A 15,311-nucleotide genomic window follows, 5' to 3' on the forward strand; every position below is an offset into this window, starting at 1 on the left:
AGAACATGGGCATGTGCAGGTGGTGGCCGCAGGCTACGGCACTGATGATCAGGCCATTGCCCAGGAGGGCAGCCAGGGAGATGCTGAGCAAGAGGCAGAAGTACAGGAGCTGCAGCTGCCTTGTGTCTGCCAATGCCAGCAGGAGGAAGTGGCTGATTGAGCTGCTGTTGGACATTTGCTGTGCCTTGAAATGGAGATCTGTAAAGAAATTAATCATGAAATATTTTTGAGATCACTTTAAATATCCCAGCACAGCCTGGGGGCACTTTCCCCCCACTCCCTACCCACGGCTCTGCTGCCTGGAGCTTTCCCTGCCAGCAGCTGCTTCCCTGTGCCTAGGGCTGGGCCCTGCCAGTGCTGCCAGAGCCCAGCCCAGTCCTGGGGGTTTTACTCTGCCCTGCAGACCTCTCCGAGCTCTGGCATTGCCTAGGGGCAGCTCTGGCTCTGCAGGCTCTGATGGCAAAGTCAGAGCAACACTGAGGAGACTGTAAAAGCGACAATGATTCTGCCTGAGAGGGGCGCTGTGTTGATTTCTGTCACTGCCTTATTTCTTTGGATCAGAAATAATTTTTTTTTTATTTGCCTCAAGCTGAACTGAAATGAATATCTACGGTCAATTTCCCATTCAGATAACCCACAACAATAGATCAAAAAAGCAGTACTTCCCCCTTCCTGCAGCCCCTGCCTTGCTGTGCTCCCTGTATAATCTACTTGGAAATGTGCTGCAGTTAAATGCCATGCTGAGAGCAGTCCTGAACAATGCAGCATCCTCCCCTCACAAGGAGAACATTTCCAAATCCTCCCACCCAGATCTTGTCCCCCAGTGCTGGGAGCAGCTGCCAGGGCTGGCTGAGAGCTGTCCCTGGCAGGCAGCAGAGTCCCTGCCCCAGCACAGCGCCCTGGGCTGCAGGACCCTGCTCTGCAGGACAGCCCTGGACACCCCTGGCTGCTCTGCACAAGAGACAATCAGAGAATGTACTCACAGGGTCTGTAGGCATGGGGATGTTCCAGCTGTAAGAGATCACTGCAGGAGCTGCAGCTGCATTGTCCTGCAGCCAGAGATTCCTGTGCCCAGAGCTGCCAGTGATTGTGCCCCAGGCACTTCTCAGCACCTTCCCAGCCCTGACTGATTGAATCTCTCTGTGCCTCTGGGCTGTGCCCAGGGTGGCTGCAGGCAGTGCCCCAGCCTTGCTGGGCTGGCAGAAGAGCTGCTCATCAAGAGAAATGTGCTTTTGAAGCTCTTCTTGGTTACCAGGAGCTGCCTCTGTGCCAGCAACCGAGCCCAGCTCAGCAGCACAGACACAGCAAAAGGACTTTAATGAGCCTCTGGGGCTTTGTGCTCAGGCCCTGAACATCAGTCCCTGAGACGGAGCTAAAGAAACCTCTGCAGAACTCCAAGTCAGAATCCAACTCCAAAGTTTCTTGAAGTTTTAATGGGTCCCACTGAGAAATACGACTGACAAAGTGTCCCCAGACCCCAGGCAGAGCAGAAAACTGGAGGCAGTGATGACAGGTGGGGACAAAGAGAAGCCAAGTCTTGGTGCCCTGGGGCACAGCAGAAGGGTCTGTGCCACCAAGGGCTGTGAGGAGACACCTTGTCCTGAGGCCCTGGGGCCTCCTGGCACAGCCCCAGCCAGGCTGGGCACTTTCAGCCCCTTGTCCTGCCCTCAGAATCTCCCCCTAGCCCACATCCCAGTGGCCTCAAGGATCTGCTGGAAGGGGTCCCTGGGGAGCCTTGCTCAGGAATGTCCCTGGGGGCTCCTTAATGCTCCCTGCAGGGACTGCGGGTTTTTCAAAGGACTTTGGGTTCGGCTTTTGCCTTGGAGTCTCTGAGAGGTTTGTGCAATCATGGCCTCCAATTATCTGCTATAATTAGTCCCTGGAGAGGCTTTGTCAATAGCAACACTCAGTGGGGCTCCTTAATACTTCAGGGTACTTCAGTTATTTAAGCTACTTGGTGTTTCCCTTTTGATACAGATTCTGTGAAAAAGATTGTGCAGTCCCTGCCTCCAATATCTCCTTTAATTAGTCCCTGGAGGGTCTTTATCAGTAATGACACCCAGTGGGCCATTTATGCTTCAAGGTACTTCAGCTATTTTAAGGTATTTGGTGTTTCCTTTTGGATACAGACTGCGAGAGATTTGTGCAATTATGGCCCCAGTTATCTGCTTTAATCAGTCCCCTGAGAGCTCTGTACTGACACTCAGTTGGGCTCATTAATGCTTTCAGATACTCAAGGTTTTTAAGGTACTTTGAATTTTCCTTTGCACTCTGAATCTCTGAGAGGTATTTATTCCAATTCTGGTCTTCAATTCTCTCCTCCAAGGAGTCCATGAAGAGCCTGTGTTGGCAATGGACTTCAGTGAAATTCATGCTTTGAGACACTTTCGTGTTTTCTTCTGACTTTGACTCCTTGAAAGGTTTGTGCAATCTCCTCTCAGGCCCTGAGGTTCAAGTGCTCAGCTCCAAATGCACCACAGGGCTCATTAGGATCAAGCAAGTCCTGACAAACCATGGTTCTGCCTTGATTTCCCTCTGCTCTTATGCAGTTCATCAGGCAGATTTCCTTTTACAGTTGTGGAGAAATATTTCAAAGAGCTTTTAAGTAATATGTAATCCTATTTTAAAGAGCGTATTTTATTACTGTTCTCTTTGGAGAAGGGCTGATTGGAGCATTAAGTGATTTATATTGATGTAGGGGTGCTCCTAAGGAGGTCTGGCCAGGTCAGTGAAGTTGTACCTTGGAGCTCACCTAGTATGGACAATCTTGCCTCACATTTCCCAACCTCATGTGAGAAACCATTTTCATTTTCAAAAGTTTAAAATATTAAGATCTTTTCAAAATACAACAGAAGATTTAATAAAGAAAATAACACAGTGCTGGGAGCAAAGGATTCCGTCACCATGTGCTTATCTACAAAATGGATGTTCTGTCTTTTATACCTCTTGCCCCTCCCAAAGTCTTGTCAATCAACTCCTTCTTCACTTTCCAGGGGTGGAGATCACTGTCTTACACATTGATTGGAGGTCAGGTGCTGCCATAGTAACAAGCCAAGCCTCCCAATTGCCCCGACTACAGAGGCCATCCTGTGATAACAATGCAAGGGGGAGGAGAAAGATAACTGTACGTCTAGAAAACTTCTCTTAACATATATTTAATATTCACTCCTTAACTGTGAGAGTCAACCATAGAATTACTCATCTATAACAAACCCCCCTTTTCTTTTTCTATAAGTCATTTTTCTCGAACAATTAAGTAAAAAACTTTCTCTGTCTCTTGAATGAGTCATACCAGCATCTGTTGATGTGGGCAAGGACAGTGGGAACAGCAGAAAAAATCTCAGATTTTCCTTAGACACATTTATTTGGAATGGACAAAAGGGCATCAGAGAGGTCCAGTATGGCTTTGACTCCCACCTACCGTGCCTATGTGGCTGCTACCCATAATCAGTGTGTGTTAGGGATGAGCATAGAGGCCAATTCAGTCCTGCCCTCCAGTCCCTGTTGAATTAAAAGACAACTGAGCAATGATAGAGGTCTGGTATGGCCTTTTGTCCCCACCTTACCATGCCAACAGGGTTTCTACCCACAGCAGGGCTATGGAGCCTTCTTGGTAGTGAACAAAGGGGCCAACCCAATCTTGCCCTCTATTCCTTGTCTTACTTCTTAAGGATGCTGCCCCATTACCTTTTACAGTCCCTTGTGTACTTCTCCTCAACAGATGCTGGTAATTCTCACCCACTAAAACAGGAAGACAGTTCTCTAGCTGTTTGGTGGAAGCTTGACTCTACTTTTTGGTTGTCTTGGTGTTTTCCTGCTTGTCTTTCAGTCTCTGCTTGAGAGTCAGTCTTGTTTCACCCAGCTTGGGTGTTATAGTCCACTCTTTGGGTTCTTGTACTGGGCCTTTGACTCTGTTGGCATGAGTCCATCCCCACTCTGCAGTTCACATGGCCAATTCGGTGGTGAGCAGTACCTGAAAGGGACCTTCCCACTAAGGAGTTAGAGGCTGATCTCCCCATGACTTATTCATCACCCAATTCCCAGGATTAATATTATGGATTCTGAAATCCAGGGTGGTAGTTTGAGGAATTGCCCCGTTATGCCTTAGCCCTTCTAAGGTTTGTGCTACGGACATCAGTTATTTCTTAGCATTGACTTCCCCTTCCTGATAGGAGGCAACCTTCTGGGTTGAGGTCAGGAAGGGTAACCCAAACATCATTTCAGCGGGTGACACCCCCAGATCTGACTGGGATTGGGTTCTAATTCTTAATAAGGCCATAGGGAGACATTTATCCATGACATTTGGGTTTCAATCATTACAGAATCACAGAATCACAGAATTTTCAAGACTGGAAGAGACCTATAAGATCATCTAGTCCAGCCGATGTTCTAACTGTTCAGCTAGATCATGGCAGCAAGTGCCACATCCAGTCTTTTTTTAAATTCTTCAAGGGATGATGCCTCCACCACCTCACTGGGTAAATGATTCCAGTTTCTGACCACTCTTTCTGTGAAGTATTTCCTTCTTACTTCTAACTTACATCTACCTTGACGCAACTTGAGACTGTGTCCTCTTGTTCTATCCGTTGTCGCCCGGAGAAAGAGGCCGACCCCCAGCTCACTACAGCCACCCTTCAGGAAGTTGTAGAGAGTGATGAGGTCACCCCTTAGTCTCCTTTTCTCCAGGCTGAACAACCCCAGCTCCCTCAGTCACCCCAGCTCCCTCAGTCAAGCTTAACTGGAGCTCTTTTAAGAATTTGATTCATCCTCTCTACCAACCAGAGCTCTGTGGATGCCATGGAGTGTGTAATTCCCATTTTATTCCCAGGGCCTGAACAACTTTCTGCAATATCTTCTATGTGAAATGAGTTTCCCGGTCTGAATCAATCCTGTTTGCCCTCCCATATTGGGGAATGATTGATTCTAGAAGTGTTTTACTCACAACACTGGCATTGGCTTTCACAGTGGCTACCACCTCTGCCCAATGAGTCACGTGATCTACTATCACTGGCAAACACCTCCACCATTGTACCTGGGGAAGCTCGGTAAAGTCAGCTTGGATGTTTTGGAAGGGCCTTAAGGCTAGTTCTCACCCTCCCCCGGGTGTTTTCCTCACGATTTTCTTATTCAATTTTTGACATATCACACACGGTTCAGTTACTTGTTTAGCTATTCTGAAAATTCCTATGCAGCCCAAATCCCTTAGACATTGATCACCTAGTACTTGTGTACCCCAATGTGTTGTTCCACATATGCCTTCTAACATTTTCCTGGCAAGGGGTTTATTCAATATTTGTCTCCCACCTGCTCATCTCCACTTCCCTTTGTTTTCTTTCTTGACTCCTATTTCAATGAGTTCTTCCTCTTCTGTCCCACTGAACATGGGGACATTTTTCATTTCTTTTATGGGTGTTAATACCATTATTAGTTTATCTGTCTCTGATTCAGTTGCATTTTTAGCTTCAAAATCAGCTAAATTGTTCCCTCGCGCCTCCTGAGTTGCCTCTTTTTGATGCCCTTTAACATACACCACTGCTACTACTTCTGGCAATTGTAAGGTTTCTAACTCTTCTAAGACAAAAGTTTTGTGAATCAGTCCCTTTCCTTTTGAATTTAATAGCCCCCTCTCTTCCAAAATTTTTCCAAACTTATGCACTATTCCAAAAGTGTATTTTGAGTCCTGTATATATTGTTCCCCTTTTCCATGCTAATGTTTCCAGACTTCGTTTTAGGGCACACAACTCACACACTTGTGCTGACCAGTTGGAAGGTATAACTTTCTCTTTTCTATGGCCTCTAACCCTTCATGCCGTATAGCGTACCCCAATACTCTGTGCCCCTTTATTGCCCATGAAGATCCATCGAGGTACAATCATTTTCCACCTTGTAGTGTTTGATCTGTTATGTCGTCTCTTACTCTAGTTTGATAGTTTATAGCCTCTAGGCAATTATGTTTTAGTTTCTCATCTGTTTCTCCATCCAAAAACTGGGCAGGATTGAGTTGGTTACTCATGATTAGCTCTAAACCATTATCTATTAAGATGTCTTCATACTTTAGCCTTCGGGAATCAGTGAGCCATTTCTCAGCCTTTTGGCTCAGGATACTCCTTACTGATTTTGCGATATATATCTTCAATTTTCCCCCAAAAGGTTAATTTTTTGCTTTCTGCTACGAGTATGGCAGTAACTGCCACAGCCTGAATGCAGGTTGGCCATCTCCGGCTGACAGGGTCTAGTAAATTTGATAAATAGGCCACTGGTTTCCTGGACCCTCCCCAGTCCTGGGCTAATACTCCATGTGCTACCCCTTTTTTCATATCCACAAACAGGAAGGCAGGAAGACTCAGTGCTGGTGAACTGACAATGTTTTGCTTTAAAGCTTCAAACTTTTGTTCGTCATCTTTTCCCCACCTAATCTCTTCTTCCACTAACTTTTCATACAAGAACTGGATGGCCTGCGTGTATCCTTCAATCCATAGCCTACAATATCCCAACAAGCCTAGAAACCTTCTGACTTCTCTCTTTGTTTTTGGCGGTGGGAGTGAGACTAACCCCGTAATTCTCTCAGGATTCAGCCACCAGCTCCCTTGACAAATCACATGTCCTAGGGAATTTTACTTCCCTCTCTACAAATTTGAGTTTCCCTTTTGATACCGGAAGTCCTTTGTCCTTCAGAAAATTTAACAACACTATGGTGAATTCCCGAACTTCTTTTTCTTCCTGTCCTGTGAAAAGGAAATAATTTACATATTGGATGAGCTTTATCTCAGGTTTGATGGAGAAGACTTTTGTTACTTCTCCTAGGGCTTGACCGAAGAGGTTTGGAGATTTGGAAAACCCTTGGGGTAACCTAGTCCACCAAAACTGTTTCTTACTCCCAGAATCAGGGTCCTCCCATTCAAAAGCAAATATAGCCCTGCTTTTCTTTGCCAGTAGACCTGCCCAAAAAGCATCTTTTAGGTCTATGACACTAAACCACTGGTGTGCTGGGGGGATATTACACAGTAGTGTAGAGGGGTTAGGCACTACTGGGTACCGATTCACTGTTTTGTTGTTCACTTCTCTCAAATCTTGAACAAGCCTGTAAGTCCCATCTGACTTCTTTACTGGTAATATGGGTGTATTATGGGGGGACATACATGGTTCTAAGGTCTCATCCTCAAGTAGATCCTGGATCAGTGGCTGCAGTCTTCATCTCCCTTCCAGGGAGAGTGGGTATTGTCATACACAGACTGGATAGCTGTCATCAATTAATTTTATTACTGTAGGTTTCACGTTCAATTTGCCTCAATTTTTTGGTTTTGCCCACACCATCTCATGAATTTTGCCCTCATCCTCTTGCCTTATTCGAGAAGTTTAACTACCATTTTTCCTTCCTCTGGGAGTATTAAAATGCTTAGCTGCACTTGTAGATCTCACCCTAATAGATTGCATCCTGCTTCTGGAACTAATAGAACATCCCCAATTCCTATTTATTTTTTTCTTCAAACTTTATTTGCTTTATAACTGAGGCTTTGAACCTTCCTTTAGCACCTACTACTTGCACAGTATCTTGACCCTTTTTGCACCTTTTTGGGATTCTACAAAGACAAGCTCTTTCAGCCCCCATGTCTACTAAGAATTCAAATTCTTCCTCCTGGGGATCTATTTTTAAAGTTATCAAGGGTTCCTGATGGTATTCTGTCCCCAGGAGGTACAGCCCCTGACACCCCAAGTCTTCTGTTTCTCGATTTTGCTCAGTCTCATAGACCCTCAGCTCCTTTTCCCTCTGGGGGCAATTCTTTCTGATGTGCCCACTCTCTTTACAGTAAAATCAAACTGGTTGCAGGTTCCCCTGTTTCCCAAACTCTCCTTTTTGTGTCCAGTCCCAGGGAGCTGAATCTCCCCTCCATCTATTTACCCGCACTTGGAATCCCCCTCCCTTACCTGGGTAGTTCTTTATGTGCTAGTTTCCTTCCCTAATGGCAGTTACCATTACCTTGGCTTTTGCCTTGGCTTTCTCTTCATCCCTCTTTACATACTCCTTCTGTGCTTCTCTTAAAAGATCCTCTACCCTCCTTTCTTGCCAACCATCGAGATTTTTTTAACTTTCTCCGTATATCTGGCCAGGCATGAGTGACAAAATTTACCTTTAGTAAAATCTGTCCAGCGACCGTGTCAGGGTCAACTCCTGAATACTGCCTCGTATTTTTCCTCAACCTTTCTAACCACTCTGTGGGGGTTTCTTCCCTTTTTTTCTGCTCATCAAAAGCCTTACAAGCATTTTGATTACATGAAGCTGCCTCTTTGACACCACTTGTAATCAGTGTTCTGTATTCCTCCATTCTTTCTTCCCCCCAGTGCTCTTGTGGTCCCAGGAGGGGTGCACTGTGGGCATTTTCAGATCCCCTGGAGGTCCTTACATATGCTCCCTTTCCCATATCCATATCTCAGTTGCCCAGATCATCTGTCTTTCTTCTGGTGTGAATAGCATGGTCATTTATTGATTGTATCTCTTCCCATGTATAAATATTGGGCCCCAGAAACTGGTCTTTCTGTTCCACTAATCCAGTGAGGTCCTCTAGTAATCCCTTCAATTATTTCTTGAACATTCTCACATCAGAAGAACTGAGAGGCACGGTTACAAATCCAATTCCTTCCACCACCCCACACAGGGGTATTTCCCTCAGGGGATATAATCCTGCTGCTTGGTTCCCATCCCCTGATCTGCTTTCCTCTCATTGTGCCACCCTGTTTGTGGTGTTTTGACTAGGCCCATCAGGGGGTAGGGGAAGTGCATCTGGGGCTATTGGAGGTGGAGGGGGTAAATGTTCGAATGGGTCCCATTCTTTATTTTCTGATACCTTAAACATGCTCGCCTTTGAGGGCAAACTCTCCCTCCCACAGCATGCAGCATAGTCATTCTCTTCCTGATTGAATTGTTTCTTAGCTCTTACATGGATGTTTAATGCCTGATATATCCACCCTTCGTCTGACCCATATCCCAGTATACATGATTGCTCCTAATTTCCCTTCTGATCAATTCTACCATGCAATTCTGAATCACTTTGAGCTCATCCTTATCTCTGGTATTTGGGTCATATTTCCACTGGGCTAGTTTCCTTCCCAGTGGGCCATCTGGGAGTATACCTATTGGTACCTCTTCAATTTCTACTCCTCCCCTTGGGGATTCCCTATTTGCCCACAGTCCCATCCTGACTGGCCAATCACAGGCCCTGCTCCAACAGAGCCCACCTTTCCAACCACGGGCCCTCCGGACAGAGCCTGCCTCTCTCAAAAGGGAAAAGGAAAGGGGGGCAGGAAAAAAAGAAACAAGGAAAAGAGGAAAGAGAAGAAAAGGGAAGAGAGAGAAAAAACAAAAAAACTGTACTTCTCTTTAGACAAGTAAAAACAAAAAAAATCTTACAATCCAGGGGCTTTCATATCACTGGATTGGTCCCTACCCTTCCTCTCCTCCTCGGTTCAATGCTCTGGTCCCACAGTCACACTCTGCTCCCTGTCCCGCCTGGCTCAGCTGAGCTGTGGCCTGCCCCTGGCCCAATTCCCCTCAGCAGCTGCAGTCCCACCCCTGGGCCAACCTGGCTCAGCTTTGGTGGCTTTGCCCACCCTGATTCGAGTCAGAGGCTTCCATCCCACATCTGACCCAACTTGGTTTGGCTTCAGTGGCTCCCCCACCCCAATTTCGAGGCTCAGCCTGCCCCAGTTCAGGAGTTCCTGCTCCTGGCCTTACTCGGCTCAGCCTCAGCAGCTCTACCTGTGCCGATTTGGTTCGGCTCAGCAGCTGGCCCAGCCTGACCCCCTCGGTTTGGCGGCTCTGCCCTGACATGACTTGGCTTGGCCGGACTGCCCCGACCCCCTTGGCTCGGCAGCACACAAACTGTTGCACCAGCTCCTGGGTGAATCCTTGCAGCAAACCCCTTGGCGATCACCCCGCTTCCAGCCTGGCTTCGGCTGGCCCTGGAAATTACAGCACTGGCTGCACCCCAGAGGCTGACCCCGCTCTGAGCACCGCACGAGCCACCGCGCCATTTGGAGCTCATCGGCTCCCTTGGTGTGTGCTGGATGGGAATCCTGCCACGGGTCCCCAATGGGTGAACCCAGTTCCCAAGTCCCCACAAACCCTTCAATCCTACATGTCCCACCAGCCATGGGGTCCTTGTCTATGGGATCCCCACTTTCCTCCCCACCATGTGTCCTGCTGTTCCTTTTTCCTTTCTACCGTCCAATATCCTGATGTGTCAAGGGACCAGGATGAATCCAGTATATTACTAATGTGAAGCTCACGTTCATACACTGGAATTATGGAGTCACTATCTGGTCAAAAATAGTTATGTGGATGTGCTCACCCCCCTTCCCCTCTTTTCTTTATCCCAAAGTCTCCTGGTTTCTTTGGGCTTCCAACTTGCAACCATTGGTGGAACTGGGAGAGTCCAATAGACTCTGCCCAATCTGTGGTGGGGCGTGCCCCTTTTGAAAACTCCTAAGACCACCAGGTGTACTTCCCAGACGAGTCCCAATTTGTGAGAAATTATACCTACTTCCAAAAATTTAAAAGGATTATTGAAACCTTATAAAAAATACAACAGAAGACTGAATGGAGAAAATATTATGGCACCGAGAGCAAAGGATTTTTTCCCACCTTGTGCTTGTCCACACAATGGATGTTTTGCCTTTTAACCCTTTAGCCCATCTCAAAATCTTGTTAATCAACTCTTTCTTCGCTGTTCAGTGGTGGAGGTAACTTCCTTTACATCTTGATTGGAGGTCAGGTGTTGCCATAGTAACAAGCCAACCCTCCCAAATACCCCAACTACCAGGTAACCCTGTGATAACAACACAAGGGGGGTAAAACAAACCTGTCAATCTATAAAATTTGTCTTAACATGTCCATAACATCTGCCTTTTGTGAGAAGCATCAACCATCACATTACTGATCTATCACACAATTATTTCAAAACTGCTTCCTGTTTCAGCCTGACTGTCCCTGCAGAGGAACAGGACATTCTTCATGCATTTCCACAAGGTCAGGCTTCTCGTTTCATGGTGAGTCTGGAATGGAAATGTCCTTATTAAGAAGGATAAAAGCAGAGGAAATGGATTAGAAACTCTTAGAAAAAATTACCCCTCTTACAGATAAAGTTCACCAATTTATTCCTTGCATTTCTCCTTTTCAGATTCTTTCAGTCTTCTACTCTGGGAGATGCAACTTGTTCTGCTGCTTATCATGAACTGATTGTGTTCTTAATTTATACCAGCACGAGAGATGTGAAATCATCTAAACTGAAAACAGAAAGAAACTGCCTCTGACAACCAATTTTCATGTTCTAGATCCCTTTCCAGTTGTCTATGGAGATGTGTGAATGATTATCACACAACTCTCCATTTCTGGCTGCAGCTTCTGGAGATTCTTTCTCTGAATTCAGTCAGGGTTGCCTTCCCCAACAAGTCCTGGTACCACCTCCTGTTTTCCAAGGTTGGAACAGTCACAATGAAAACCTCACCAATGGTACAGTTCCCCAGTCCACCAGGAAAAGAAAGGACAAGCTGTCAAGTTCTCCAAACCTTTGTCTTGCTTTGCTGCAAGAGTCCTGCTGCAGGCACAGTGCTGAAAGCCAAGAGAAGCTGCAGTTGGTGGCACATCTTGTGACAGGAGCTCGACCTCATTCTTCAGGAAAGGTTCTTTAAAAGAGCAGACAAACCTATGGAGAAGATTCCTGGAAAACAGAGACAGCTTTCCAGAAGTGAAATGAAAATGGAAAGAAACCATCTGAAATGTCTTCCTCTATTTATTTCTATGCTCCCCTTTTCCATCTTGCACTACTTCTCCATGCCATGAATTCCAAATGCATCTCATTTCTAAGATCGGTGACTTAGTGAGTTTTAGACACTTTAAAATGCCATGAGCTGCACACAGTTTGCCTTCCCCTGTTTTGGTTGGAAAGCAACGCTGGAGCCATCAGTGCAGTGCTTGGGTTGGGCATGAATCCTGCAGGCAGAGAATGTGCCCCAGCAGTGTGTGACCCTCAGCAGGGACAATGCTCAGCAATCCTGCAGGCAGGGAATGTGCCTCGGCAGTGTGTGACCCTCAGCAGGGACAATGCTCAGCAATCCTGCCAGCAGGGAATGTGCCCCGGCAGTGTGTGACCCTCAGCAGGGACAATGCTCAGCAGCATTGCTGTGCTCGGTCTCCATGGAACCATGCCAGGAGCAGCTGCTGAGCTCAGAAGACATCGCAGCCCCCGCCCTGCCCCAGAGCCCCTTGGCAGGGTGGGCTCCTGCCCTGGCTCTGTGTGCCAGGAGCCGGCAGCGCTGGGTGCAGGGAGCCCAGGGATGCACAGAAACGCTGGGTGAGAAATGCTGGGGCACAGCGAGATGGGCGAGTGCAGCCAGCCAGGGCAGAGGAGCAGCGCACCCAGGGGGCACAGCCTGCAGGACAGATGGCCAGGGGGAGAAAACAACAAACTGCTCAGGAGGGTGGAGAACAAACTTTTAGTTGCAAACTTCAGAGAATGAGGTACTTGGGAAATCTTAAACAGCATTGAATTACAGTAAAGCACCTCATATAGCAGTGACTTAGCAAACTCTAACCTGTCCAATTGCAAGTTAACCAGATTTTGAGAAGAGGAAGTCAGGAGAAGAAAGAGAGGGAGAGAGAGATCCACAGTCAGTCTTGGATCTCAGCTGCTGTGAGCTCTGGGACCGTGGGACGTGTCAGTGTCACACCTGTGTCACAGCCTGACCTGCTCTGGTCCCTCTCCCAGGTGGAGTTTGTGGGGTGCCAGGGGCTTGGCAGCCACTTTGGGGCTGCACCAGAGGCTGCAGTGGCTGGGGTGGGGCAGTGACCACCCCACCTATGCAGAATTCTCCCTGCCCCCAAACACACACTGGAGATGTCTGGGGCCGTTCATCATTTCTCTGCTCTCCAGCACTGAAGCAAGGGACTCTGGATACAGCTCTGAGATCATGCCCAAGGCAACCACCTCTGGCAATGGGGCTCCATAGAGCTGCTCTCAGGAAAATCCCATGAGCTGGGGAGTGCCCCAAAACTGCCTCAGAAACATGAGAGACCTCAAAATCTCTTCATGAATGTGGATTATTAAAAAACTCACTCAGTAATGGGCTCCCCCTCCCTTCATCATCCCCAAACTTTGGCTGTCTCATTTCAGACCCCAACCCACCTCCCCAATCCCAACCCCAACTCATCCCACCACTCCTGGACATCAACGCCCCCTTCCCAAGCCATATTTCCCCCATTTTCCACCTCCCAAACACCACTCCACCCATCCTGTCCCACCCAATCCCCATCTCAACCCTCCTGATTTGAAGCCATCTTTGCTCAATCCCCTTCCAACCCCATTCCACACCAAAGAGCAGTGGAATCAAGGAATTTTGTGTTGGGATTGAGTAGTTTTCAGTGGCATTGAGGTGACAGATTGAACCCTTGTCGAAGGAAGGGGACCCGGACACCAGGTGGTTCATCACAGGTCCCGTTTATTGAAGAAAGCATCAAACACTTATACAGCAAATAATAAGCTTATGAATATTCTGCAAGCCAAGCAATCTATTGGTTAAACTATACCATGAACTCTTCCTCATTCCTTAGGGGTTACATCTCTCTTTTCTCATGTCTCTTTCACTATTTGTTATTATACTACAGCTAGGCCCAAGGACACGCTATCTCACAGATGCAGGACTTGGAATTAACCACGGCTTTGTACTGTTCCAGTTTCTAGCAGCTAAATTCCCAACATCCCCTCTTGTCTCTTTGAGTGCCAAGAAAAGGGAAATGAGTACACCAAATACCCCCCAAAACCCCAAATTCTCCCAATTCTTTCCCTGAATCTCAGGTTCCCCTGAAACACAAGTAAAAAGTGAGACTTTAGATGCCTTTGATGAATTTATTGATTTTTACCCCAATTTCCTCTGGTTTAAAGGGATGAAGATGAATCCAAAGAAAATTAAGGCCAAAATAAAAGAATAACCAGCCCAGTGTCTTCCCAACATGGATCACAGGGAATGTGGATCGCCAGGTTCTGACCATTGTGGGTTCTCCCATGGGGGATGAAGCTGGAGCAGTGCATGAAGCTCCTCCTGCAGCTTGGGCACTCACAGGGCTGCCCTTACTGGTGACTGTTGGTGTCGGGTAAAGAACGAGCGGTCTGAGAAGCTCTTCCCACACTGGGGACACTCGTAGGGCCTCTCCCCAGTGTGGATGCGCCGGTGCCTGATGAGGGTAAAGTTGTGCTTGAAGCCCTTCCCACACTCAGGGCAGCGGAGAGGCCTCTTCTCCGTGTGAATGCGCTGGTGCAGGAGGAGATTGGAGCTGGTCTGAAACTTCTTCCCACACTGGGGACACTCGTAGGGCCTCTCCCCAGTGTGGATGTGCTGGTGCCTAACAAGGTTGGAGCTGCTCTTGAAGCCCTTCCTGCATTCAGGGCAGGTGAAGGGCGTCTCCTCGGTGTGAATCTGCTGGTGGCAGAGGAGATCGGAGCTGGTGTGAAACCTCTCCTGACACTGGGGACACTCGTAGGGCCTCTCCCCAGTGTGGATGCGTTGGTGGGTGATGAGGGTGGAGCTGCAGCTGAAGCCCTTCCCACACTCCCCACACTTGTAGGGCCATTCCCCTGTGTGGATCATCTGGTGGCTGATGAGGTGGTTGCTCTGCATGAAGCTCTTCCCACACTCCAAGCACTTGTGGGGCTTCTCCCCATTGTGAATCTGATCATGGGCCACCAGCTCTGAGCTCTGGCTGAAGCTCTGTCCACCTTCCTGGGTCAGGGTGGGTCTTTCCTTCTCAGAGAACCCTGGGCTGGGTTTGCAGCCCATCCTCCTGAGGGATCTCTGGAACTTTTCCTCCCCATTGAAATTCTGCACTGTGGCACTGCTCAAAACAGCCTCTTCCACGAGGTTCTGGTGCAGGGATTTGTCCTCCCTGGTCTCCATCCTCAGCTCCTTCTCTGGGGTAGGAAGGACAAGGAGAGGAATGGATTTGCCTCCATGCCATAGGGAAGGGGAAGGAGATCCCCCCAGTGCATCCCCAGCAGGACGGCATTGGCAGCAGGGTTGTCCTGCAGCTGGGGGCCATGCTGGGCTGGGAGATGGAGCAGATGAGATGGGGAAAGGGGCACTGACTTCCTCCTCACCTGCCTGGGTATCCTGGGGCATCTTCCTCTTCCTTGTAGCCTTCTCCTCCTCCATTCAGCCAATGTTTGGGAATGGGAAATCCTGATTTGGGAGAAACAAGGTGTGAATCCCTTGGATTGGGAATTCCTCCCAACCAAATCCATCTCCAGAAGTCATCTGGTGTCCAT

At 47.8% G+C, this 15,311-nt stretch overlaps 1 protein-coding gene across 1 annotated transcript in view; it reads right to left on the reverse strand.

The window, feature by feature from the left end:
• LOC134432745 (zinc finger protein 850-like) overlaps positions 1-15,311 on the reverse strand; it is a gene marked incomplete at both ends in the record, with an annotated part of 158,139 nt that overhangs the window by 81,949 nt on the left and 60,879 nt on the right. Inside the window, one exon of the mRNA XM_063181643.1 lies at positions 14,125-14,765. Coding sequence (XP_063037713.1) covers positions 14,125-14,765 — 641 coding nt within the window. The remainder of the gene's footprint in view (positions 1-14,124; positions 14,766-15,311) is intronic.

The sequence above is a fragment of the Melospiza melodia genome (genome assembly GCF_035770615.1).
Source record: "Melospiza melodia melodia isolate bMelMel2 chromosome 7 unlocalized genomic scaffold, bMelMel2.pri SUPER_7_unloc_1, whole genome shotgun sequence".
NCBI classification, from domain to species: domain Eukaryota; kingdom Metazoa; phylum Chordata; class Aves; order Passeriformes; family Passerellidae; genus Melospiza; species Melospiza melodia.